At 36.9% G+C, this 25,870-nt stretch overlaps 1 protein-coding gene across 1 annotated transcript; it reads left to right on the top strand.

Moving 5' to 3' along the window:
* Nucleotides 1–454: 454 nt before the first annotated feature.
* Nucleotides 455–21,405, top strand: cplx4a (complexin 4a). The gene is made up of 3 exons (XM_057818853.1): nucleotides 455–829; nucleotides 5,371–5,458; nucleotides 20,638–21,405. The coding sequence occupies exons 1-3, from the start codon at nucleotides 666–668 to the stop codon at nucleotides 20,863–20,865; spliced, it is 480 nt and encodes a 159-aa protein (XP_057674836.1). The 5' UTR covers nucleotides 455–665; the 3' UTR covers nucleotides 20,866–21,405.
* Nucleotides 21,406–25,870: the final 4,465 nt, after the last annotated feature.

Raw genomic sequence — 25,870 nt, forward strand, 5'->3', positions numbered from 1 at the left:
ACGGCGCTAGATGTTGAACCTGTTTTGACTGGGAGGGGCTAATTGTAGAATGAAACATGAGCATTCATAGCTAGTCCTTCCACTTTCCATCAATTGGGCATGTATCCTTGTCCATGGCAGGCGATGAGTTAGCTACGCCCTACGTGTAACGATTAGGGTAACGTGGCAATAAAACCTTTCATCTGGTACACATCAATCCACCCTCCCTTATCGAACAATAGCACGACATGTAGGAGGGCTTCACCGGGAATAAACGAGCCTTAATCCCGATGCCTCGCCACTGTGACGCAGCACGTATTCACTTGAAACGTTCCATCTACGGTTCTGATTTTAAAACCTGCTTTTTGCTGCCCAAATATAATAAAAAGGACGCAAGCGCTGTGAAAGGCCGACTTGATTTAAATATAGATAGGAAAGAGGCCATCTGTCTCTTAGCATAGCGGAGCCAGGGAGGATTTAATCCAGATTATGGCCGAAGCGCATAACCTTGTGCGTATGTGTGTGTGGGATTGTGTGTTTGTAGCTTGTCATCATTGCGTCCTCGGTTGCATAGACAGGCAGCAGGTTAGCTCGTGAGCTACAGGGGAGCTCAGGGAACCGGAGCGGAGAAACCAAGCCATTTTCCTCGTTCCTCGCCCCCGCGACAAAACAAGCAAAAAGTCAACATGGCTTTCTTAATCAAGAGCATGATCGGCAACCCCTTGTCGGGAATGGGCCTGGGCGGCGGAGGAGACAAGGAGGAAGAGGCCACCCCTTCGGACCCGGCTAAAGCGGCAGGAATGACGCGCGAGGAGTATGAGGAGTACCAGAAACAGTTGGTGGAGGAGAAGTAAGTGAGGGCCTCCATTTTGGATTAGCGTCGGACGACCTTGAAAAGACCGAAACTCACATCGGTTTAAGAATGTTGTGGTTTTTCAGCAAGATTTCAACCAAAAACTATGCACTTTAGGAATTAGATGTTGTACAGGTGATATTTTGTGAATAATGTAATGGTTTAATCCATTTTACACATTTTTTGCAGAAAGACTTCATGTTATGAAACTTAATTTGAGTGAACAATCAATATATAAATTAGTTTGCCCTATAATTTTTTTTTATATATTAATTTGACAATATTAATGCCAGATTAGTCCTGCAAGCATTTTATTCAGTCATGACAAAATTCCATGGTAAAATTAAAGCACAAATTAACTGTTGTAGTCAATAATCTGTTTTAAAATGTAATTTTAAAATAACAATGTTACGTGACGAAAGATTAATATACAATCACAAAATGATGTAATGAGCACCTATTTCAATAACAAAATGCATTTTAATTGGATTGCACGAGGGACAAATTTACATTGTAAGGACATTAACATAAAAAAACATCTTTAAATACCGTAATTAGTTTTTTTTGTTATTTTTTAATGTGTCCTTGTGGAGGCGGATAGCAGAGGTGGGGGTGGTATTTGGCAGAATGAAGCAAATCTCGTCAACCCGAATTACATAACGGGATTTATCGGCCTCCTTTTGTTTTTTTAACTTTTTTTTTTTTTTTTGCTGGTTTATGTTGGACATATTTAACACTTCGGCTGCCGTCGACAGTGATAGACGTCAACAGCATTAGACATTCGTTCATTTGCTGCCAACCCTCCCAGTTCAAATGAATCAGATGTCTACTAATGATAAACTAATTTGAATTCATAGCAGAACGACTGGAAAAAAGACATGATGGCATGTTTCTCATCATCAGTTTGCATTAAAAAAATAAAAATAAAACACCATTGCCAATCAAATTTGTGCTTTAAAATTTTGATTCTAAGATGTTACATGAAATGCAGCTTTTAAAAATATTTTTTAGGTTTAAGCAGTGTTTACAAAGCTTGAAGGGAAATGGTATTTTTGCTAACATGCTAATCGACAAACATAAACATACCCACTTTTATTTTATGCGGTAACACAAGCAATAAAAGCGGGTATGTTTACGTTTATCGATTAGCATTTTAGCAAAAATATCAGTTAGTTGACTACTAGTTTTTTCTGTTGTTTAAGCAGTGTTTCCAATGCTTGAAGGGAAATGGCATTTTTTTGCTGACATGCTATTCGATAAACATAAACATAACTTATTTTGTTAGGTACTAAAGGAAAACAAGCAGTAAAATATGTTTTTTTTTTTGTTGACATGCTAATCAATAAACATAAACATAACTTATTTTGTTAGGTACTAAAGGAACACAAACAGTAAAATATGGTATTTTTGCTAACATGCTAATCGATTAAAAAAAAAAACAAAAAAAAAAACATCTCTGCCAATTAAATTGGTGCTTTAAATTTTTGATTCATTAAATGCAGCTTTTAAAAAAATAGTTTTTCTGAGGTTTAAGCAGTGTTTCCAAAGCTTGAAGGGAAATGGTATTTTTGCTAAAATGCTAATCGATAAATATAGCTGCTTATCTTTTTAGGTATTAAAGTAACACAAGCCATAAAATATGGTATTTTTACTAACATGCTAATCGATAAACGTAAACATACCTGCTTTTATTGCTTGTGTTACCGAATAAAATAAAATCAGGTATGTTTATGTTTATCGATTAGCATGTTAGCAAAAATATCAGTTAGTTGAATACTAGTTTTTCTGAGGTTTCAGCAGTGTTTCCAGAGCTTGAAGGGAAATGGTCATTTTGCTAACATGCTAATCGATAAACATAACTGCTTTTATTTTGTTAGGTACTAAAGGAACACAAGCTGTAAAATATGGTATTTTTGCTAACATGCTAATCGATAAACGTAAACATATAAAAAAATATATACTGTATATTACTATAAGTACACCTCTGCATAGCACTGTCCTTGTTCACACAAAAAAGTAATATAGACCAATTTACAATAAAGTTATACCGTATTGGCCCGAATATAAGACGGCCCTGATTATAAGAGGACCCTCCTCTTTTTCAAGACTCAAGTTTGAAAAAAGACTTTTTGAACACCAGATTAATTTTTATACAGATAATAATTACAGTACATCCGAAACAAATGATTATTTAAGAAATAATTTGCCTCATTCAAATCTTAATATCTGAACATTTAAATATGTAAACTAAAGTGCAATCATATTCGTAAATGAATGGCTTCTGGTTTTTGAAATGTAAATAAACCAATCTATTGTGATAAAACAACAAAATTACAATAACTGCATTAACCATCAAAGTGAAGTCTAACTGTAACTGTAGTCTTGAAACAAATCTGAATAAGGAAAAACATTGCAATAAAACAATGCAAACTGGTTAAACTTGAGAGTAGCTGAGATCTGTCATGACAGAACATCACTTCAATGATATCTGGCGCCATCTAGCGTCGTGTGGGTATAATGTCAAGACCGTGAATGTGAGACGACCCCCTCTTTTTCAGTCTTATTTCAATGCAAAAACACCATTTTATATTCGGACCAATACGGTACTTTAACATTTTTGTTTGTAACAGAAAACACTTAAAGCACACCTTTGCCTGAATTAAAAAAAAAAAAAAAGTCACGTCCAAACTAATCACAATCAAGCTACATTTTTTTTACCAATTGGTACATTGATTAGCAACAATAACTCATGAGCACAATGTGCCAAACAATTTGACCGAAAAAACAAAATTACTAGAACAAATACAAAAGTGTCATTGGACAGAGGAAATTTTTATTATGGCTGCAGGCAGCTGCTTTGCTATGGTGTGGGGTTGGTTATTTTACACTGAGCAGCTTGGTATGCCACCTTATATGATGCTATCAGTTCTCCCTGGTTTACTGAAGTAACACTCACAAAGCGGGACGATTGTTCGGAATATTCGGCATGTTTTCGCTGAAAAAAATCAACCAGAATATCAATGTGATTCGAGCCTGATGTCTTTAAGTGAGGTCTTAATTGATTTGGGTTAATGCTGTCCGCTTCCAACATTTTTAGACACAGTAAACATGTTTATTGGTCTTTCCTTGTCTCCCACTGTATTGAAAAGTAAAGGCAAACGCCACATACGCTTTGTCATATTTCCTCATCTTAGCTCTTCATATTAGCTCCTGCTGTTTGATGTGTGTTCTTGCTTGGTTCAAAAATACTGCTCACACTCTGAAAATGAGTGCGTCCCTGCTGTCCACTGAGTGGAAATGCAATTTCACTATATTCTAGTACGGCAAGAAATTATGTTCCATGAGGTCACATACCCCGCCCCACTATTTGAAATAAAAGTAGGTATGTTTATGTTTCTCGATTAGCATGTTAGCAAAAATACTAGTTCCCTTCAAGCTTTGGAAACACTGCTTACAACTAAGAAAAACTAGTATTCAACTAACTGGTATTTTTGCTAACATGCTAATCGATAAACGTAAACATACCTGCTTTTATTTTATTAGGCACTAAAGTAACACAAGCAACAACAAAAAAAAGCAGGTTTGCGTTTATCAATTACCATGTACTGTAAGCAAAAATTCAATTCCCCTTCAAGCTTTTAGAGCAAATAAAACATGATTTCAAATAAAATAAATACATAAATAAAGCCAGTCTTATTTGTTTCTGTTGTGTTTTCAAAATGTGTCCCTCCCAGTCTGGTCTGGTAATCCTAAAGTCTAATTGGCTCGAATTAAAAGTACTCACCTGAAAGAAACTTGGCAGAGTCAGACCCGGGGCAAGCAAGTTCTCACAATAAACTGTACAAAAGGGGTTATACCTTTGCCTTCGTCTCTGGATGCTTCACAAGCAACAAATATGCGCACAGGCTGTCACCTCTGTCACTTGGCTGCTCTAAGTGCGTGTGTGGGGTGGGAGGCCGCGTCTGTACATGCGCTTGCTTCCTATTCTATGCTTCCTGCGCCAAAATGAAAGCATTCATCGCAGAACAAAAGTAACCATAAACAACTAGACGCAGGCTTCGTAAAGTCGAAATTGCGTAAGTCGGGAGCGTCGTAAGCTGGGGACTACCTGTTCTAATTTTTGCACTATTTCAAAATATACTTTTTCAGTTACTATTTTGGAACTTATTTATTTTAGCCAGTATAAAAAAATACATAATGTGGAAGTGTATGTAAACTGGTAAAGGTTTACATTTAACTGTGTATAATCCAACATTGAAAGTGGTTGTATTTTACCAAGCTAGCGAGTGCAACCAGGCTTAGTTTCCTCAGATGATCCCTACAAAAAATGGTGTGCTGTCAATTTTTGCACATAAATAATGGATTAAAGAATATTAGCACAATAAAATCACTAATTCACAAGTTTTCTTCTATTGATTTTGCATTTTAATAAGAGTCGCTTTTTAGGTTTTAGGCAATCGAACAAACTTAACCTTTCAAATCCTGTGATTTTAAAAAAGCCTTTTTGTTTTCCTTGTTGTTCCGAACCCGTGTTTCAGGATGGAAAGAGATGCCGATTTCTTGCACAAGAAGGCAGAGAGGGCAACATTGAGGGTTTGCCTCAGAGAAAAGTACAGGCTACCAAAGGTAAGCACATTCAAATCTTCTCATATCAAATTATTTTTACATTTTCGAAAAATGGATGCAACCATTGGAATTCATCAAGTGCTCATACATTTTTGATAACCAGGATGAATTTCCGAGTTTCAACCACCATCCCCCCCAAAATATGCACTTTAATTAGATTTTAGGATATTATATCATCGGAAATTTGATACATTTTTTGTTTGTTTTGTACACATTTGTTACTAGGGCTGTCAAACGATTAAAATGTTTTAATCAAGTTAATCACAGCTTAAAAATTAATTAATCGTAATCAATCGCAATTCAAACCATCTCTGCCATATTTTTCTGTAAATTATTGTTGGAATGGAAAGATGAGACAGAAGACGGTTATATACATTCAATATACTGTACATAAGTACTGTATTTGTTTATTATAACAATAAATCCACAAGATGGCATTAACATTAATAACATTCTTTCTGTTAAAGGGATCCACGAATAGAAAGACTTGTAGTTCTTAAAAGATAAATGTAAGTACAAGTTATAATAATTTTGTATTAAAATTAGGGTTGTTCCACTCATGTTTTTTTGCTCCCGAGCCGATCCCGATCGTTTTAGTTTGAGTATCTGCCGATCCCGATATTTCCCGATCCGATTGCTTTTTTTGTTTTGCTCCCAATTCAATTCCAATCATTCCCGATAATTTTTCCCGATCATATACATTTTGGCAATGCATTAAGAAAAAAATGAATAAAACTCGAACGAATATATACATTCAACATACAGTACATAAGTACTGCATTTGTTTATTATGACAATAAATCCTCAAGATGGCATTTATATTATTAACATTCTTTCTGTGAGAGGGATCCACGGATAGAAAGACTTGTAATTCTTAAAGGATAAATGTGACTTTGTATATTGTGACTAAATATTGCCATCTAGTGTATTTGTTGAGCTTTCAGTAATTGATACTGTAGCCATTTAACTGTTCTGCCCAAATGCATGACGGGAAGTGCTACCATGACTGTGCGTAGTGGCACCAATTGATATATCTTCTCTGCGTTGGGATATAACATAGGGTGTTAAGAAAAAGATCAACTACTACCTTTCTTCCCCACATTGCTTCCCACGATATTTCTAATTGTTGAGAGAGGGATTGTAAGGCTTTAGCCAATTAAAAAAAGGTTCCAAAGGCTGCCAAAATTCACTCTACTCATTTTACGCTGCCTTTTAGCTCTACGTATAGGTAAAACGGCGCCATTATAGATTGAACGCAACAATACGTGAGTGGGTCGTGTAGCGCATGCAATAATTGCGTTAAATATTTTAACCTGATTAATTTAAAAATAATTAATTACCGCTGTTAACGCGATAAATTTGATAACCCTACTTTAAGCCAAAACTAAAGACTCTGGATGAGTGTAAAACGTTTTGTATGTAACATTAAATACAATTAGAAAACGATTTAATTAAAATATACATATATATATATTAAAAAAAGGCATGTCTGATATTTTTTTGCTGATTCCGATACTTTGAAAATGACGTGATCGGACCCGATCGATTGGGATTAAAACCCCTCTTAATGTTTTCGTTTTAATAAATTTGGTAAAATTTTCAATCAAAAAATAAACTGGTAGCTCGCCATTGTTGACGTCGCCGAGCGGTTACGTCACATGGGCTCCCTGCCGTTCTTCCACAATGTCTTTAACTACCTAAGGTAGTGATTGAAATACACCATAAGGTGTCACTGTCGAGTTTTAAATTACTTAGAAATCAAGCCGATGAGTGTGTAACGCTGTAGTTCCCTGTTTCCATTGTACTTTATGGTCATTTGAGTGCTGGCTTCACAACGCACGAGACCGCTGATAGTTTGTATATTGTGACTAAATATTGCCATCCAGTGTATTTGTTGAGCTAAACGAAATGTTTGAATAGAGTTTGACCAAAGTCTGAGTAAGTTTTATGTGTATTTTGCATAGCTATTTTGATAGGGAATGCCAGTTCTCTTTTCTTTTTGTGATTTTTTTTTTTTTTTGAGAGATAGGAGTATTATTTTTGTTGTTCTTTCACTAAATGATACTTATGTTTGTTGTGAAGGAGTTGCCGAAGTGTGTGCCAAAAAACGGCGCGGTTCAATGAACGCCTGTGTCCACTCGCCTTTCTCTGCCTCTTAGCTCCCAATGTGCAAAAAACGGCGTCATTGTAATCTGTTTGAGGCAATGCATGAGCGGGTCATTCCGCGCATTCGTTCAATGCGTCAAATATTTTAACGGGATTAATTTTAAAAATTAATTATTGCCCGTTAACGCGATAAATTTGACAGCACTATTTGTTACTCTTTCAAATTACAGTGCAGGGCATTTAAATAATAAACAGTAAAACAGAAGAACTGTAAAACCAACATCAAATCTATGAATTACGATATAGCCAATTTTAGATGGTAAACGAACTCTGACTTGTAAAGTGCTTTTCTACATTCAAGATGCTCAAAGTGCTTCGACATTGTCTTTTCATTACTCACTGATTACACCATTGTTTTTTTTTTAACCTTTTCTGAATCAAGGCACATTTTTTAATTTGAAAAAAATCTTGCGGCACACCACAAACCAAAAATGTTCCAAAATGACTTTCTACACAGTGTATTTAGAGTAAATTAAAGTATAATTTATCGATATTTATACTTACTCATTGTGAAACTTGATGAAACGTGAAATATAATGGAATAGGTTTCGCCTCATCCCTGGTGAAAGTAAATCCCAACGAAACATACAGTGGTATGAAAAAGTATCTGAACCTTTTGGAATTTCTCACATTTCTGCAAAAACCACCATCAAATGTGATCTGATCTTTGTCAAAATCACACAGATGAAAATACAGTGTCTGCTTTAACGAAAACCACCCAAACATTTATAGGTTTTCATACTTTAATGAGGATAGCATGCAAACAATGACAGAAGGGGGAAAAATAAGTCAATGAACCCTCTGCCTAAGGAGACTTAAAGACCAATTGAAATTTTTACCAAACATTTTAAGTCAGGTGTGTGCCCAAACACTGATGAGTGGCTTAAAGCTGCCCTGCCCACTATAAAACATACACCTAGTAAAAAATGTCTTGATGAGAAACATTGTCTGATATGCATCATGGCTCGGTCAAAAGAGCTGTCTGAAGACCTGCGATCAAGGATTGTTGATTTGTAAAAAGCTGAGAAAGGATACAAAACCATCTCTAAAAGTCTGGATGTTCATTAATCAACAGTCAGAGAAGTTACCGTAATTTCCCGAATATAACGCGCACTTTTTTTCCCCAAAATGAACTTTTGAAATCATGGTGCGCATTGTAAACGGGTACATGGATGGAGACAGAAATATATATATATATATATATATATATATATATATATATATATATATATATATATATATATAAACCCTTTTTTTTTTTTTTAATGACACGGCCACGTTGTGTTGAAGAAACGTATGTGGCGATCCGTTGCCGACCATTACGGTACCTGACGTCACCATTTTGTTTCGGTAATACTTCACTCTGATCGGCCGAATTATTTCGTCTGTGTTAAATTCTGTTTTTTTCACTCTTCATAAAGCACAGAATTTAGTTTCTTGAACTCATTTGAGTCAACATTTATTGCAGCGCCACAACTCAGACCATAACAAACGTAACAACACAGACTTCCTGTGTCTGTCCGTCAACTAACCCAAATAACAATAGTTCCTATTGTTACTGTCGTGTCTGTTTTATCTTGTCTTGAAAAAAACTAGAATACTTCGAGTGCCGAGTTCAATGTTTTATTTCTTGCTTTCAATGAACTTAAATGCCGACAGTCCGGTTATAATGCGGCGCTCTTTTGTCTAGCCTCAGCGGCCCTCTGGCTCATAGACAATCACAACATAGATATGACAATACAGCAGTACGGATCTACCAGTGCCACAACATAGAACATTACATAGAACACCAATATGTCACAGTGTCGACAGCGATGAGCTCTCTCAGATTTCCGACTTAAGGTTCTCACTTTCATTTTACCGTATCAATCCATGGAAGAAACAGTTATTCATCACGATGAAACGAGCAAGTTACACAGCAGCCTTTAAAAGAAAAGTCACATCTGTTTTGTTTTCTCCTAGATTCTGGTAAATTGGAGAAGTTGTCAAATCATATTATTACCGTAAATATGGTCAGTTTATGATAATGTTTTGAACTACCAATATGCTATGCTTGTGCTGTGTTTCACCAGTCAGTAAAATGACATTTCTGTATCTGTACACAAGCTCTGTTTTCTTGTATTCTTTTATTTATTGGTGCTAAAATTAGTGTGCGCGTTATAAACGGGTACAATAATTTTCCCTAGATTTTACAAGTAAATTTGGGGTGCGCATTATACACGGGTGCGCCTTATATTCGGGAAATTACGGTATCTACAAATGGAGAGAGTTTGGCACTGTTCACCATAGATGATGCCAAGAGTTCAGCGCAGAATACTCAGAGAGGTAAAACAGAACCCTAGAGTGTCTGCTATAGACTTACAGAAATCACTAGCACAGTCCAATATCTCTGTGCACACATCAACTGTATGTAAAACAATGGCCAAGAATGGTGTTCATGGGAGGACGCCACGGAAAAAGCCACTACTGTCTAAAAAAACATTGTTGCTCGTTTAATGTTTGCAAAAAGGCACTTGAAGGCACAGAAAGTTTGGCAAACGTTTTCTGGACTGATGAAACCGAAGTTAATTGTTTGGGAGTAACACTCTACGTCATGTGTGGAGGAAAAATGGAACAGCTCACTAACATCAACACCTCATCCCCACCGCAAAGCATGGTGGAGGGAGCATCATGATTTCAGGCTGTTTTGCTTCCTTGGGGCCTGGACAACTTGCAATCATTAATAGAAGAATGAATTCAAAGGTGTATCAGGATGTTTTGCAGGAAAACCTGAGGCCGTCTGTCAGACAGTTGAAGCTAAAAAGAGGATTGTTGCTGCAACAAGACAATGATCCGAAACACATAAGTATATCAACTTCAGAATGGTTTCAGTAGAACAAAATACACGTTCTGGAGTGGCCAAGTCAAAGTCCAGACTTGAACCCCATTGAGATGCAGTGGCATGACCCAAAGACAGTAATTCCTTCTAGACATCCCAAGAATCTGACTGAATTACAGCAGTTTTGTGGAGAAGAACGGGCCAAGATTAGTCCTGATCGATGTGCCAGACCGATCTGCAGCTACAGGAAGCATCTGGTTGAAATTATTGCTGCCAAAAAAAAGGGGGGGGGCACAAATTGTTAAAAGTGACGGTTCACGTGCTTATTTTTCCCCCTTCTGTCATTGTTCACATACTATCCTCATTAAAATATGAAAACCTATCAATGTTTGGGTGGTTTTAGTTAAAGCAGACACTGTTTTTTCATCTGTGTGATTTTGACAAAGATCAGATCACATTTGATGGTGATTTTATGCAAAAATATGAGAAATTCCAAAAGGTTCAGATACTTTTCATACTGCTGTATGTATGTACTTATCATGTATCTTATTTTAATATGGAGTCACCTTTTCATTTGTGCGTTTTCGTTCTTTTCATGACTATTTACATTGTGAATTCTCACTAAAGGTTATACAACTATGAATGAACACGAATGGAATTATATACTTAAACCGGCGAAATAATGACAATTAAAAAAAATAGTTATATATATATATATATATATAATATTCTACAGGCCCTGACAAAAGTCTTGTCGCTTATCCATTTTGTACAAACAATTGCTAATAACCTGATTCAATTGGTCTCAAAAATGGCTCATATGAAAGCTGAGACCCTCCCAAATGATGTAGAATGTACAAAAATATATTTGTTTCACTGAAAAAAGATTTATCATTTAATGAAGACATAAAGGTCAAATTTTGGCAAGACAAAAGTTTTGTCGCCTACAGAAAGTAGTGTGAAAATTGAACAAAAAAATGTACAAAAATATGTTACATAACATAAGCGAATTAAGTAGTGGTACTGTGAGATCCAAATTTAATATTTTGTATGACTTCCATGGGCTTCGGCAAGGATTCATACAATTTATTGATGAAGTCATCGGGAACATCAAAGAAAGCAGTCTTGCATGCCTCCCAGAGTTCATCAACATTCTTGGGTTTCGTCTTCCATGCTTCCTCTTTCATCCTACCCCAGACATGCTCAATGATGTTCATGTCTGGTGACTGGGCTGGCCAGTCCTGGAGGATCTTGATTGAAGTATGCGATGGAGCACCATCCTGCTGCAGAATTTGTCCCTTTTTATGGTTAGGAATGTAAGAGGCAGTTAAGATTTGTTGATATTTCAGGCTATTTATGTTGCCTTCCACCCTGCAGATCTCTCGCACACCCCCATACTGGATGTAACCCCAGACCATGATTTTGCCACCACCAAACTTCACTGTTTTGTTGCAAAAGGTGGATTTTTTAGATGAATCTTCCATTGAATTACACTACAGTCACCACAAATATTGCAGGAGACCTACTGGAGCCCGCATGGATCCAATATTCACTCAGAAAACAGTAGTAGTAAACTGTAGTATCTTCAAAGTAGCCACCCGGATGTTAGTAGATTGTTTTCTTCTTGGAGATGGAGGTGGGGCAGCCTGGTAGTTTTTTTTGTTTTTGTTTTGTTTTTTGACAAGGGGTTTTGACAGTTGCCATCATATTTTCGAGATCAAAGCATCATTCCTGCCCCGAATCTTTAACCACAATGGCGTAATGAACTTTTCCGTCTCACTGTCACCCCTGATAATATCTAAATTTATCGTTGTTAACTTCAAATCTATCATTCGCTGTTCGTAATAGTGTATAGCTGAATAATAATAGCGTAAAGTGGCTAGGTCAGGGTGCATTCGATAGCTGTGTGGTGATTAGAAGAGATTAAACGGGAAGGTGTTGACCCATGTGAGCCTCGTGGAAGCCAAAAATCCACTGAGCGGAGATCCTAGGATCACTTGGTAAAGCATCAGTTGGTGTGATCCAACCTCTTCGTCGTTCCTGTACTTTTTTTTTTTTTAAAAAGAACAATTGTGGAACATTTAGCAGGCATGGAGGGAGCACAAAAGGTACGTCGTCCACCGTTCTAATTAAGTCATGACTACATAATTGGAACTCTTATTTAAAAGTGGGATTTTAATGCTCGCTCATGACCTTGTCTGCTATTGTGTGATGACAAACATACAAAACAATGGCCGCTCTGTGGCCTTTTAAAGCATATCCATGTATACAGTAAATCTAATTATTCCGCTCTAATGATGTTTACATTGTACACACAATAACAAAAGCCGACGTGTCTTTAGTTGAAGAGAAATGGATTCGCGGCATGGTGACAATGGTAAAAGTCTACAATGCATTCTTTCTTGAAAGCATGGGGGAGGGGGAAACGATTTTAGCTTAGCGATAACAGCATGGAAACAGGAAGTTGTTGTCCCTCTTTTGGTATTAGCGTCTCGTGCAATACCACGGACGTTATCTTTAGAGCGCTGGCTGCGGATAATCTCCGTGATTGGACGTTAAGGTCATATGAAACAGCTCTTACGGGCATGACAGTCCGAAAGAGAGCAGTTTATTCAAATTTGAGCTTGTGTTTTGAGTTCCATAATGTTTTATTTATTTATTTTTATTTCTCAAATGACTAGCTTATAAACATTTTACCAACATGACATCACCTACCATGGTTTTAAATGATGTCATAATTGTCAAGCATTTTCATTTTCAGAGCTGCTGCATAAACATAAAAAATTGATATTAAAACTATTGTTATCGGTATTATAAAAAAAAAAAAAAAAATAGAAATTGTTTATTTGATTTTTTTTTTCTTTAAATAGATTCTAGAGTATGTATAATACACTGTTGAGTAGCTGGTTGTACAAAAATTGTGAAATTTGACATGCCAATTGGAAAAAAATAACTTTTATCTCCAAATTTTATAAGATTAAAAAATATATATACAGGTAGTCCCCGGGTTACGACGTACTCGACTTACACATTTTCGACTTTACGACGCCTTCTCGTCCGCCATTTTGTCTCCAGTCTAAACAGTACCTAATTGTAACTCACAGTATCTTGTTTTTTACTTTACTTATCAACATGATTATTCATTATTCTGTCATTAATAAACGTAAAGTTGTTGAGCTTGTCAGAAAGTAGCAGTCCTCACTAAACGTAAAGTTGTTTAGCTTGAAAGCAAACAAAGCAATTGCGCTTTTACTTTCTTCTCTTTTGACAATTTGTAAAGCTGTAACACACATATGTACACGTCTGTTCAAAACTAAAACCCTCGACACAAAACGATTAGTGTTCAAACGTCCATCTAGTCTGATCAAAATGCAAATTTAGAGGGTGAAATTTGCCTAATTTGCATCACAAAAGTCCGCTAGCTTAAATGCTACGAATGCTAACGTATATTTACAGCTCTAATAGCAATTCTCTCACATGTAACTCCACAAACTGTAGCTGTAAACTTAATTACAAATACTTACACAAACATATATTAGTTGAAGCAACTTACAGCTTTATGTGGGCCAAACCAGACCGCACCCAGTCCAGCCAGACCCAAAGATGCCCCCAGAGGTGAAGTGTATCCTCCACCATTAAACAAAATACAATACTTTTAGAATAGTTCTTTTGAATTTTTAAAAGGTTAATCCCAATTTACAGTACATGGAAATTAGTGTTATGTCAACAGCGTAAGAAAGGAACTCGTTCGTAACCTGGGGACTACCTGTATACATATGTATACAGTATACTGTATATAATCAAACAATACCTGAATATTTGTTGGGAATAAACTCACAATTCGGATCTACAAAACATCCACAAATATCTATTTAAAATGTTCAGTGTGTACCATATTTTCCGGACAATAAGTTGCACTTTTTTACAGTTTGGCTGGGCCTGCGACTTATACACAAGTGTGACCTACTGTATATATTAGGGGTGTCAAACGATTAAAATTTTTAATCGAGTTAATTACAGCTTAAAAATTAATTAATCGTAATTAATCACAATTAATCGCAATTCGAACCATCGATAAAATATGCCATATTTTTCTGTAAATTATTGTTGGAATGGAAAGATAAGACAAGATGGATATATACATTCAACATACGGTACATAAGTACTGTATTTGTTTATTATAACAATAAATCAACAAGATGCCATTACCATTATTAACATTCTGTTAAAGCGATCCATGGATAGAAAGACTTGTAGTTCTTCAAAGACAAGTTATAGAAATTTTATATCAAAACCCCTCTTCATGTTTTCGTTTTAATAAAATTTGTAAAATTTTCAATCAAAAAATAAACTAGTAGCCCGCCATTGTTGATGTCAATAATTACTTACACAATGGTCATGGGTGCTGAAGCCTATAAAATCAGTCGCACCCAAGTGCCAGCAGAGGGCGGCAAAACTCCGAAAAACACAACAAGTACACCTTTCGCTGTGCTCTCATTTTAATCTGTTTGAGGGGGGCATTTGTGTGTTAATTGCGTCAAATATTTTAACGGGATTAATTAAAAAAATTAATTACCGCTCGTTAACGCGATAATTTTGACAGCCCTAGTATATGCGATTTTTTTTTTTCACTCTGACTTTCAAATATAGTTATTTGAAAAAAACTGTTAACACGTTATGTTAACAGATGCCTATTTCGCCTGTTGTTCTCCATTTTACTCTTATTACGTTAGCATATGTTTGTTCTTGCTTTCTGAGCAATTAAAAAATTGCCCCCCAAAAATGCGACTTATACTCCAGCGCGACTTATATATATGTATATGTTTCTTTCATCTTCATGGTGCAATCTTTGGCTGGTGCGACTTAAAGCGGCGACTTATAGTTCTAAAAATACAGTAGACTATTTCCAAATTATTCCAAAGTATTTTATAGTGAATTAATATTTGTCGCCACTGGCAGCGGAAGTTACCGTAATTTTCAGACTATAAGACGCTACTTTTTTCCCTCATTTTGAATCCAGCGGCTCATAGTCCAGTGCGGCTTATTTGTTGATTTATTTGGGTTCACAGGTAACACTTGACACTGACAGCGGCGTCGTAAGACTGCCAAATTATGTCCTTAATCCCATTTATGTCTAGCTCGGATCTTTTTATATCCATTCAAAAATGAGATAATTTGCCGGATGACACAAAATGACATCTGTCATAAGCATTCCTTAATGCTCATGTCAGAGTCATTACATCATAATGATGGTCTTATGACAGTCTTATGGCGCTACTGTGAAATAAAGTGTTACCAACTACCATGACGAGCAATTAATGAAACAATTGGAACATTAAGAAATTAGTAGGACAGAACATGAATTTTGATTGTTATTTACATCTGCAGCGCTGTAATGCATGCTAGGAGGCATGTTGGACAACAACAGTGTTGACAGCAGGTGGCAGCAGAGGTTGAATGTCTCCCCAAAGGGAGCGGGGATGGCCAGATGAAGCTTCTTGAAACAATGAAGCTTTGCAGCCAATCGGTTTAAAAGCTTCATTGTGGTTCATTTGGTCTTACGACAGTTTTATGATGCCGCTGTCAAGTAAAGTGTTACCGGTTCATAACTTTGGGTGTAAATATGCCCTAATTCAGTGAGAACAGCTGTGTTTTATAGTCCAGTGCAGCTTATCTATGGACAAAGGCTGTTTCCGTGTCAAATTTGGTGGGTGGCGGCTTATAGTCAGGTGCGCCTAATAGTCCGAAAATTACAGAAAATTACTTTTTTTATTCCAAACATGAATTAAAACGTTTTGGAGTGACAAACAATCATTCTGAGAAAAGCAGATTTACGCCTAAGCAGCCAAATTCAAAGCATCGCCATAATTCTGACCTCTGTGACCTTTGACCCTTAGTCTGCTCATAGTATCACCTCCCCTACAAATTTGAGTCGAATAGGCTACTCTGTGCTAAGGTTCTCCTGAAATTCCTTTTCTGACCTCGGTGACCTTTGACCTCTTTACCCCATAATTTAATCACTTCTTCCGTTTCATACTAAACACATGACCTGCAAGTTCGATTATAACCCCTTGAGTTATCTTGAACACAAACACAGTCATCTGACATACAAAACTCATATCTTCAAACTGTTTTTATTTTTTTTTGTTTTGTAAGGTCAAAAAAAAAAATAGTTTCCTCTTTACGATGTACCTGCTTTTCTCAAAATACCGATAACATGGATTAAGAAAGATTCATCTGCTTGTTTACAGTGTATCTAATCTTCCATTCAAGCGGCAGACTCACTTCTCACTGCTTCCGGAAAAACAACATGTTAATCTGAGAGAAATGTGTTTACTTTTCTCATGGGTATTGCCTTGGACCCTTTCAGTGCCATTGACATCGATAGACATCCAATCATGTGACTCTTTTCGACCTTTTGTGAATTTTATAGGGGAGGGTATCGCCTATTTATCAGGCGTATGGTATCATTCTAAGGCACATTCAAGTAACAATTTTACGTTGAATTGGTTTGTGAAAGCTATATACAGTACTTCATACATGACTTAATATAAACTTGTCTTTAGAAATGCGAACCTCTGGGTAGCTCACGATACCATACGATAATGATGATCTCAGGATATGGCAATACAACAATTATCGATACGTGGGTTAAGAAATCATTCTACGATAGACAGTATATTGATTTTTGGTCACTTCCTGTTGATTTTGGGGCATTTCTGGGTCATTTTCTGTTGGTGCATTCGCTGCCACCCTCCCAATTCAAATGAATCGGACGTTTACTAGTAAAGATGTCCCGATTGAGCGGGATGCCGATCGATCGGGTCCGATCACGTCATTTTCAAAGTATCGGAATTGGCAAAAAAATATCGGACATGCCTTTTAAAAAAAATTTTCTTTTTTTTTATTAAATCGTTTTCTAATTGTTTTTAACGTTACAGACAAAATGTCTTACATTCATCGTCTTTAGTTTTGGCTTAAAGTAGGGCTATCAAATTTATCGTGTAAACGGCGGTCATTAATTTTTAAAAAATTAATCACGCGCTGCACGACCAACTCACGCATTGTCGCGGTCAATCTATAATGGCGCCGTTTTACCTATATATAGAGCTAACAGGCAGCGTAAAATGAGTAGAGAGAATTTTGGCAGTCTTTGGAGCCTCTTATTAATTGGATAAAGCCTTAAAATCCCTCTCTCAACAATTAGAAATATCGTGGGATGCAATGTGGGGAAGAAAGGTAGTGGTTGATCTTTTCCGTAACACCCTATGTTGCTTCCCAACGCAGAGAAGATATATCAATTGGTTCCACTACGCACAGTCATGGTTGCACTTCCCATCATGCATTTGGGCAGAACAGTTAAATGCGTACAGTATCATTTACTGAAAGCTCAACAAATACACTAGATGGCAATATTTAGTCGCAATATACAAAGTCACATTTATCCTTTAAGTCTTTCTATCCGTGGATCCCTCTCACAGAAAGAATGTTAATAATGTAAATGCCACCTTGAGGATTTATTGTCATAATAAACAAATACAGTACTTAGGATAGTATGTTGAATGTATATATTCGTCCGAGTTTTATTAATTTTTTTCTTAATGCATTGCCAAAATGTATATGATCGGAAAAAATTATCGGGAATGATTGGAATTGAATTGGGAGCAAAAAAAAAAAAAAAAAAGCAATCGGATCGGGAAATATCGGGATCGGCAGATACTCAAACTAAAACGATCGGGATCGGATCGGGAGCAAAAAAATATGATCGGCACAACCCTATTTACTAGTAATAAACTCAATTCAATTCACAGCCGAAGGCCCTGTTTCAGTTCCACTGACGGCGCTAGACATCCAATCTATCCTCCCGGCAAAATTGATTGGACATCTACCACCGGAGCTAACACAGACAGTATACGAAACAGTAAAACGAAATATCGATTCTTGGCGAGAGTATATCAATGACCTCTTGGGATACAAACTATCGCAATAAATTACCATTTCGATATTTTGTCAGGTATACTCACCAAAAGCAACTTTTGAATTTTTCTATATACAATCACGACTTATTTAAGTTGAATTCCGATATCACTATTGTCTCAGCACGTCTTGCCTGCTATCTGGCCCTCGTCATTTTTAGATTGATATGTTTCATAAAATAAAACACGTAAAAGCCGATTTTTTGTATGGATGCAGAAATGTCTTAATTACTAGTTTCTTGCCAAAAAACAGGCAGTTGGCTGAATATTACTTGACTATTTGAATGAAAAGTTATGCTATTGTGTATGGATACAAAATCCAACATGGCGGCCATCACAAAACAAAGAACTTTTGAAGCTGAAAACTCTTGTAAATAAATGCATAAATCACAGAATTTCTATAGATATGAATGTAAAACAGTCTAGATTCTTGGTTAAAAGCAAAAAAAAAAAAAAAAAAAAAAAAAAAAAAAAAACGGGTAGTTGGTACTCATATTACGTAAATATTTTAAAATAGTTTTGCTAATTTTCCCCATTCATTTCATTTTTTTCACAACACGTCAAAGTGCATTCATGGTGCTATTTTTTTAAATAATTAACCTTGAATCCTTGACCAAATCACTCGAGACACTCCTGCCTGCTTGTATGCACTAAAACATTCGTCCTGTTTCTGTTTCCACCTAAATCCGGCGTTAGAACGCAGCGTGTGTTTGAGTTTATCGCAGTGAAAGCTTCCCCTACGCTCTGCCTGGCCCGGCCCCCAATGGGAAACCGTGGCACAATGTCTCGTCAACTGATAGTGAAGTCTATGATCATTTCATGTTCATTTTAGGTGGGGTTGCTCCGATCATGTTTTTTTGCTCCCGATCCGATCGTTTTAGTTTGAGTATCTGCCGATCCGGATATTTCCCGATCCGATTGCTTTTTATGCTCCCGATTCAATTCCAATCATTCCCGATAATTTTTCCCGATCATATATGTTTTGGCAATGCATTAAGAAAAAAATGAATAAAACTCGGACGAATATATACATTCAACATACAGTACAGAAGTACTGTATTTGTTTATTATGACAATAAATCCTCAAGATGGCATTTACATTAATGACATTCTTTCTGTGAGAGGGATCCACGGATAGAAAGACTTGTAATTCTTAAAGGAGAAATGTGACTTTGTATATTGTGACTAAATATTGCCAACTAGTGTATTTGTTGAGCTTTCAGTAAATGATACTGTAGCGACTTAACTGTTCTGCCCAAATGCATTATGGGAAGTGGTGCAACCATGACTGTATGTGGTGGCTGCAAATGCTATATCTCCTCTGCGTTGGGAAATAACATAGGATGTTAAGAAAAAGATCAACTACTACCTTTCTTCTCCACATTGCTTCCCATGATTATTCTAATCTTTGGGAGAGGGATTGTAAGGTTTTAGCCATTTAAAAAAAGGCTCCAAAGGCTGCCAAAATTCTCTCTACTCATTTTATGCTGCCTTTTAGCTCTATATACTGTATGGGTAAAATGGCGCCATTATAAATTGAACGGGACAATGCGTGAGTGGGTCATGCAGCGCATTCGTTAATGCATTAAATTCGTTAAATATTGTAACGTGATAAATGTAATAAATATTAATTCTCGCCGTTAACGCGATAAATTTGATAACCCTTCCTTAAGCTTAAACTAAAGACTCTGGAAGAGTGTAACACATTATGTCTGTAACGTTAAATACAATTAGAAAACGATTTCATTAAAAAATATATATATTGAAAAAAGGCATGTCCGATATTTTTTGCCAATTCCGATACTTTGAAAATGACGTGATCGGACCCGATCGATCAGGATGCCGATCGGGATGCCGATCGATAGGGACATCTCTCATTTTAGGGCATTTACAGGTCACTGCCTGTTGATTTGGAGTTTGAACATGTCCTGTTCAGTGACCCAAAATCAACAGAAATTGATCTGTAAATGCCCTAAAATCAACAGGAAATGACCCAGAAATGCTTAAAATCAACAGCAAGTGTCTAAAAATCTGTATATTGTATATTGTACAATGATTTCCAGACCTGTGTATCGATAATTGTTGTATCGCCATATCAAGCATTGTGTCGCAAATCGTATCGTATTGTGAGGTACAGCAATTTACAGCTATTTTATAGTAGCAAACCAACAACTGTAAAATGGGGCACTGGATTTTAAGCATTTTGTTCTTGTACACAGAGCGAGCAGGACGAGAACATGATCGAGATGGCCGGCGACGACGTGGACGTGCCCGAGGACCTCCTCAAAATGGTGGACGAGGACGCCACCGAGGAGGAGGGCAAGGACTCCCTCATGGGCCAGATTCAGAACTTGCAGAACATGGACATGGACCAGCTGAAGGAGAAGGCGTCGGCCACCGTCACCGAGATGAAGACCAAAGCCGAGGAGAAGTGCGCCGTCATGTGAGGAGAAGCCGCGAGATTTGTTGTTTTAGCCGACATAATCGACAAAGACCTCCGCCGAGGCTGTTCAGAACAACACAGTTTGTTTTCATGTCTGTTTATTAACTAGCAGGCAATTCACCCAGTTTTTAAACAGATGGGCACAGCCTGGATGATTCCAATCATCCAAAATCTACAGATCCTCACCTAAATTGAAAGATTTTGTGGCTATTGTTTTTGTGTTTTTTAGCTTAATCCCATTTACTATCTGTCCACTGTTGCATTGTGAATGAAATGTTTTTTCTTTAAGTGGTGTTAGAACAACAAAGCTGGTGGTGGCCCAAGATCTACACGCAGTGTGTGCTTACTATACTCAGTAAAAAGAAGTTCGTCTTCAATTTTAACACAAAATCCTAAATATACCCACACATAAAAATCCTAAATCCCTTAGAAAATACAGGTAATCCCCGGGTTACAGCGTACTCGATTTACACGATTTCGACTTTGAGACTCGTCCACCATTTTGTCTCCAGTCGTTTTTTTTTTTTTAGTCGTATAAACAGTACCTAATTGTACCTCTCAGTATCTTATTTTTTTACTTTATTAATATGACGTGATCTGTCCTAACTAAATATGACATTGTTCAGCTTTTCACATATCAAGCAAGGCAATGGTGCTTTTTGAAGCTTTTTACTTCCTTAACTTTTGACAATTTGTAAATTTGTTATGTTCAAAACTATCCCCATTTAAACAATAAAACACTTGACACAAAACAACTGATGTTCAAACTTCCATCTAGTCGGATCAATATGTAAATTTAGTACTTTAAATTAGCCTGATTTGCCTAACAAAAGTCCGCTAGCTTAAATGTTAGGAATGCTAACATATTTACAATTCTCTGAGCAAATCACTCACACGTAACTTCACAAACTGTAGTTGTAACCTTAATTACAAATGCATACACAAGCATATGTTAGCTGAAACAACTTACAGCCTTATGTGGGCCAAACCAGAGTGCAGTTGTCCATTACACACCATGTCAGATGAGAGTCTGCTCCTCAGTCATAAGGCGACAATCCAACGCTGCCACCAGAGGTCAGTGTATCCTCCATCATTAAACAAAATACAACACTTTTGGACTTTTTGGATAGTTATTTTGAGCTACTTAAAGCAACACTAGGTAACTTTTCAACCTTTTATAAAATATTTTCATAACATTTCTGATAATATGTGGTCTGACAACAAGTTGAATGACACCTCTTTTGTATCTTGAGGGGGTCCGTATCTCTTTCACTAGCACTAATTAACGTTGAGGAGGGTGGCAGGAACCCTGCCACATACAAAAAAAAAAAAAAAACTACAAATGTGCTGACTGCTTTACAGCATACGTCACTTGCCCCTTTCTCTTTTGATTATAAAGACGGATTTCGATGCGAACACTTTTGCGCGAATTCTGCAAAGATGGCAGAGCAAGAAGAGTGACAAAAAGTTTTGTATGAGGAGGAAATAAAGGGATGCTACATTGGCCCGGCTTTTACTCGATGGCGTGACATCCCCCCCCGAGTGGGGTGGAGGGGTTAGCCACACTAAGCCAAACGGTTGCTAAACGTCATATTAGCCACAACTGGATTCATTACCTTATTACTATGCATCCTTTACACAGCTGTTGGAAACAAATGTTGTTTAATCCATCTGCTTGATTTTTGATTGACTGATGATTTTACAACACCGTGCGGGTGTGCGCTGGTCCTAATTGGAAACGCAGTCTCACTCAAGGCAAAACACCACTGCTTTTGTCCACCTGCGTCGCTAAAATCGACCAAAACTGAAAAGTTACCAAGTGTTGCTTTAAAAGATTAATTCCGATTTACCTGGAAATTCAGTTTACGTCGCCGGCATAGGAACGGAACTCGTTCATAACCCAGGGACTACCTGTATACAAAATATGACACAATATAAATCAGATTTTGTAGAACAATTAGGGCTGTCAAACAATTAAGATTTTTAATCGAGTTAATTACAGCTTAAAAATTAATTAATCTTAATTAATCGCAATTCAAACCCTCTATATAATATGCCATATTTTTCTGTAAATTATTGTTGGAATGGAAAGATAAGACACAAGACGGATATATACATTCAACATACGGTACATTAGTACTGTATTTGTTTATTATAACAATAAATCAAGATGGCATTAACATTATTAACATTCTATTAAAGCGATCCATGGATAGAAAGATTTGTAGTTCTTAAAAGATAAATGTTAGTACAAGTTATAGAAATTTTACATTAAAACCCCACTTAATGTTTTCGTTTTAATGAAATTTGTAAAATTTTGAATCAAAAAAAGAAATTGGTAGCTCGCCATTGTTGATGTCAATAATTACTTACACAATGCTCATGGTGCAGAAACCCATAAAATCAGTCGCACCAAAGCGCCAGCAGAGGGCGACAAAACACCAAAAAACACAAGTAACAAGTGGACATTACACTGTGCTGTCATTTTAATCTGTTTGAGCGGGGCATTTGTGCATTAATTGCGTCAAATATTTTAACGTGATTAATTTAAAAAATTAATTACTGCCCGTAACGCGATAATTTTGACAGCCCTAATTTTAACGTGATTAATTTTTTTAATTAATTACTGCCCGTTAACACGATAATTTTGACAGCCCCAATTTTAACGTGATTAATTAAGAAAATTAATTACCGCCCGTTAACGCGATAATTTTGACAGCCCTAATAACAATATATATGAAAGCAAATTAATCCACAACAGGAGCCCTTGGTTTACAAATCCATATCTGATTGTACATACAACAACACAAAACAGACTTTAAATTCGCCCATTAGGATAATAAACCATAACAATATTACATGATATTGACAACAAAAGCTCAAATGTAATCTATCCACAGCAGGTGGCCTGACTTCCCATAAAGACCTTTAGAAAAATAAAATAAAGTTAAAATACCCTCCCTGCCTTCAAACCATACTCTATTAATGGTCACATGACTTTCCAACTTAATCTATTTGCTGTAAGAAACAAGATTATTGCTGTCAGTCTCTCATGAGAATGTTCACAGCTAAATATGTTTAAACTTCCCTTTGCTTCAATGGTTGGTTATGTTAGGTTGTTGTTTTTTTTTATGTGTTGTTTGAGTTAATGGATATGTTTAGAAGTTCAAATTGTTCTCAGCGCAAACATGGCGCTTGTTATAATGTTCTCTTGTTCGTTTAAAATAAAAAAGAAAACAAAGGCTATATATACACAAATATATCCAATATCTGCAACAGTGCAATGTGAGTTTAAAAAAATAATGTATATAAGAACGTGCTGATCAAATAAAGATGTATTATACAATAAATTAGTGGATGTTTGCTTCTTTACGATTCCTTTTGCAGTTATTGCAGTCCTTCTCAAATAGTAGGGCACTCGATCTGGGGCTCCATGCAAGATGCAAGATCTCACCCCGTGGTGTCAAAATGATAACAAGAACGGTGAGCAAAAATCCCAGAACCACACGGGGGGACCTAGTGAATGACCTACAGAGAGCTGGGACCACAGTAACAAAGGCTACTATCAGTAACACCAGGGACTTAAATCCTGTACGGCCAGACGTGTTCCCCTGCTGAAGAAAGTACACATCCTGGCCCGTCTGCGGTTCGCTAGAGAGGATTTGGATGATCCAGAAGAGGACTGGGAGAATGTATTATGGTCAGATGAAACCAAAAAAGAACATTTTGGTAGAAACACAGGTTCTCGTGTTTGGAGGAGAAAGAATACTGAATTGCATCCGAAGAACACCATACCCACTGCGAAGCATGGAGGTGGAAACATCATGCTTTGGGGATGTTTTTCTGCAAAGGGACCAGGACGACTGATCTGTGTAAAGGAAAGAATGAATGCGGCCATGTATCGAGAGCTTTTGAGTGAAAATGTCCTTCCATCAGCAAGGGCATTGAAGATGAGACGTGGCTGGGTCTTTCAGCATGACAATGATCCCAAACACACAGCCAGGGCAACAAAGGAGTGTCTTCGTAAGAAGCATTTCAAGGTCCTGGAGTGGCTTAGCCATTCTCCAGATCTCAACCCCATAGAAAATCTGTGGAGGGAGTTGAAAGTCCGCGTTGCCCAACGACAGCCCCAAAACATCACTGCTCTAGAGGAGATCTGCATGGAGGAATGGGCCAAAATACCAGCAACAGTGTGTGAAAAGCTTGTGAAAAGTTCTAGAAAACGTTTGGCCTCAGTTATTGCCAACAAAGGGTACGTAACAAAGTATTTGACAGCGGAGTCATAGGACTGTCATTAATATGTCATGTCACTATCATGGGCATTACTGAATGCTTATGACAGATGTCATTAAGGGCACATCATGTCACTACCTCTATTTATGTCCAGCTCGGCTCTTTGACATCCATTCAAAAGTGAGATAATTTGCTTGATAACACTAAATGACATCTGTTATAGGCATTCATTAACGCTCATTACAGTGTTATGTCCTAGTTATGATTGTGTAATGGCAGTCTTATGGCGCCACTGTCAAATAAAGTGTTACCAAATACCATAACTAGCAATTCATGAAACAACTGGAACAATAACTGAAGAAGTAATTCCCACAGAACACGAATTTTGATTGTTATGTACATCTGTAGTGCTGCAATGCATGCTAGGAGGCATGTTGGACAACAACAGTGTTAACAGCAGGTGGCGGCAGAGGTTGACTGTCTCCCCTAAGGGAGCAGTGATGGCCAAATGAAGCTTCTTGAAACAATGAAGCTTTGCAGCCAATTGGTTCAAGGCTTCATGGTGGTTCATTTGGTCTTATAACAGTCGTATGATGCCGCTGTCAAATAAAGTGTTTTCTTTTGGTGTAAATATCACAAAATACAGTGAGGACAGCTGCGGCTTATAGTCCAGGGCGGCTTATCTACGAACAAATGTCGTTTCCGTGTCAAATTGTGTGAGTGGCGGCTTATAGTCAGGTGAGCCTTATAGTGCGAAAATTGCGCACCATAAGGCG

This window comes from Corythoichthys intestinalis, chromosome 17 (assembly GCF_030265065.1).
Source record: "Corythoichthys intestinalis isolate RoL2023-P3 chromosome 17, ASM3026506v1, whole genome shotgun sequence".
Lineage (NCBI taxonomy): Eukaryota > Metazoa > Chordata > Actinopteri > Syngnathiformes > Syngnathidae > Corythoichthys > Corythoichthys intestinalis.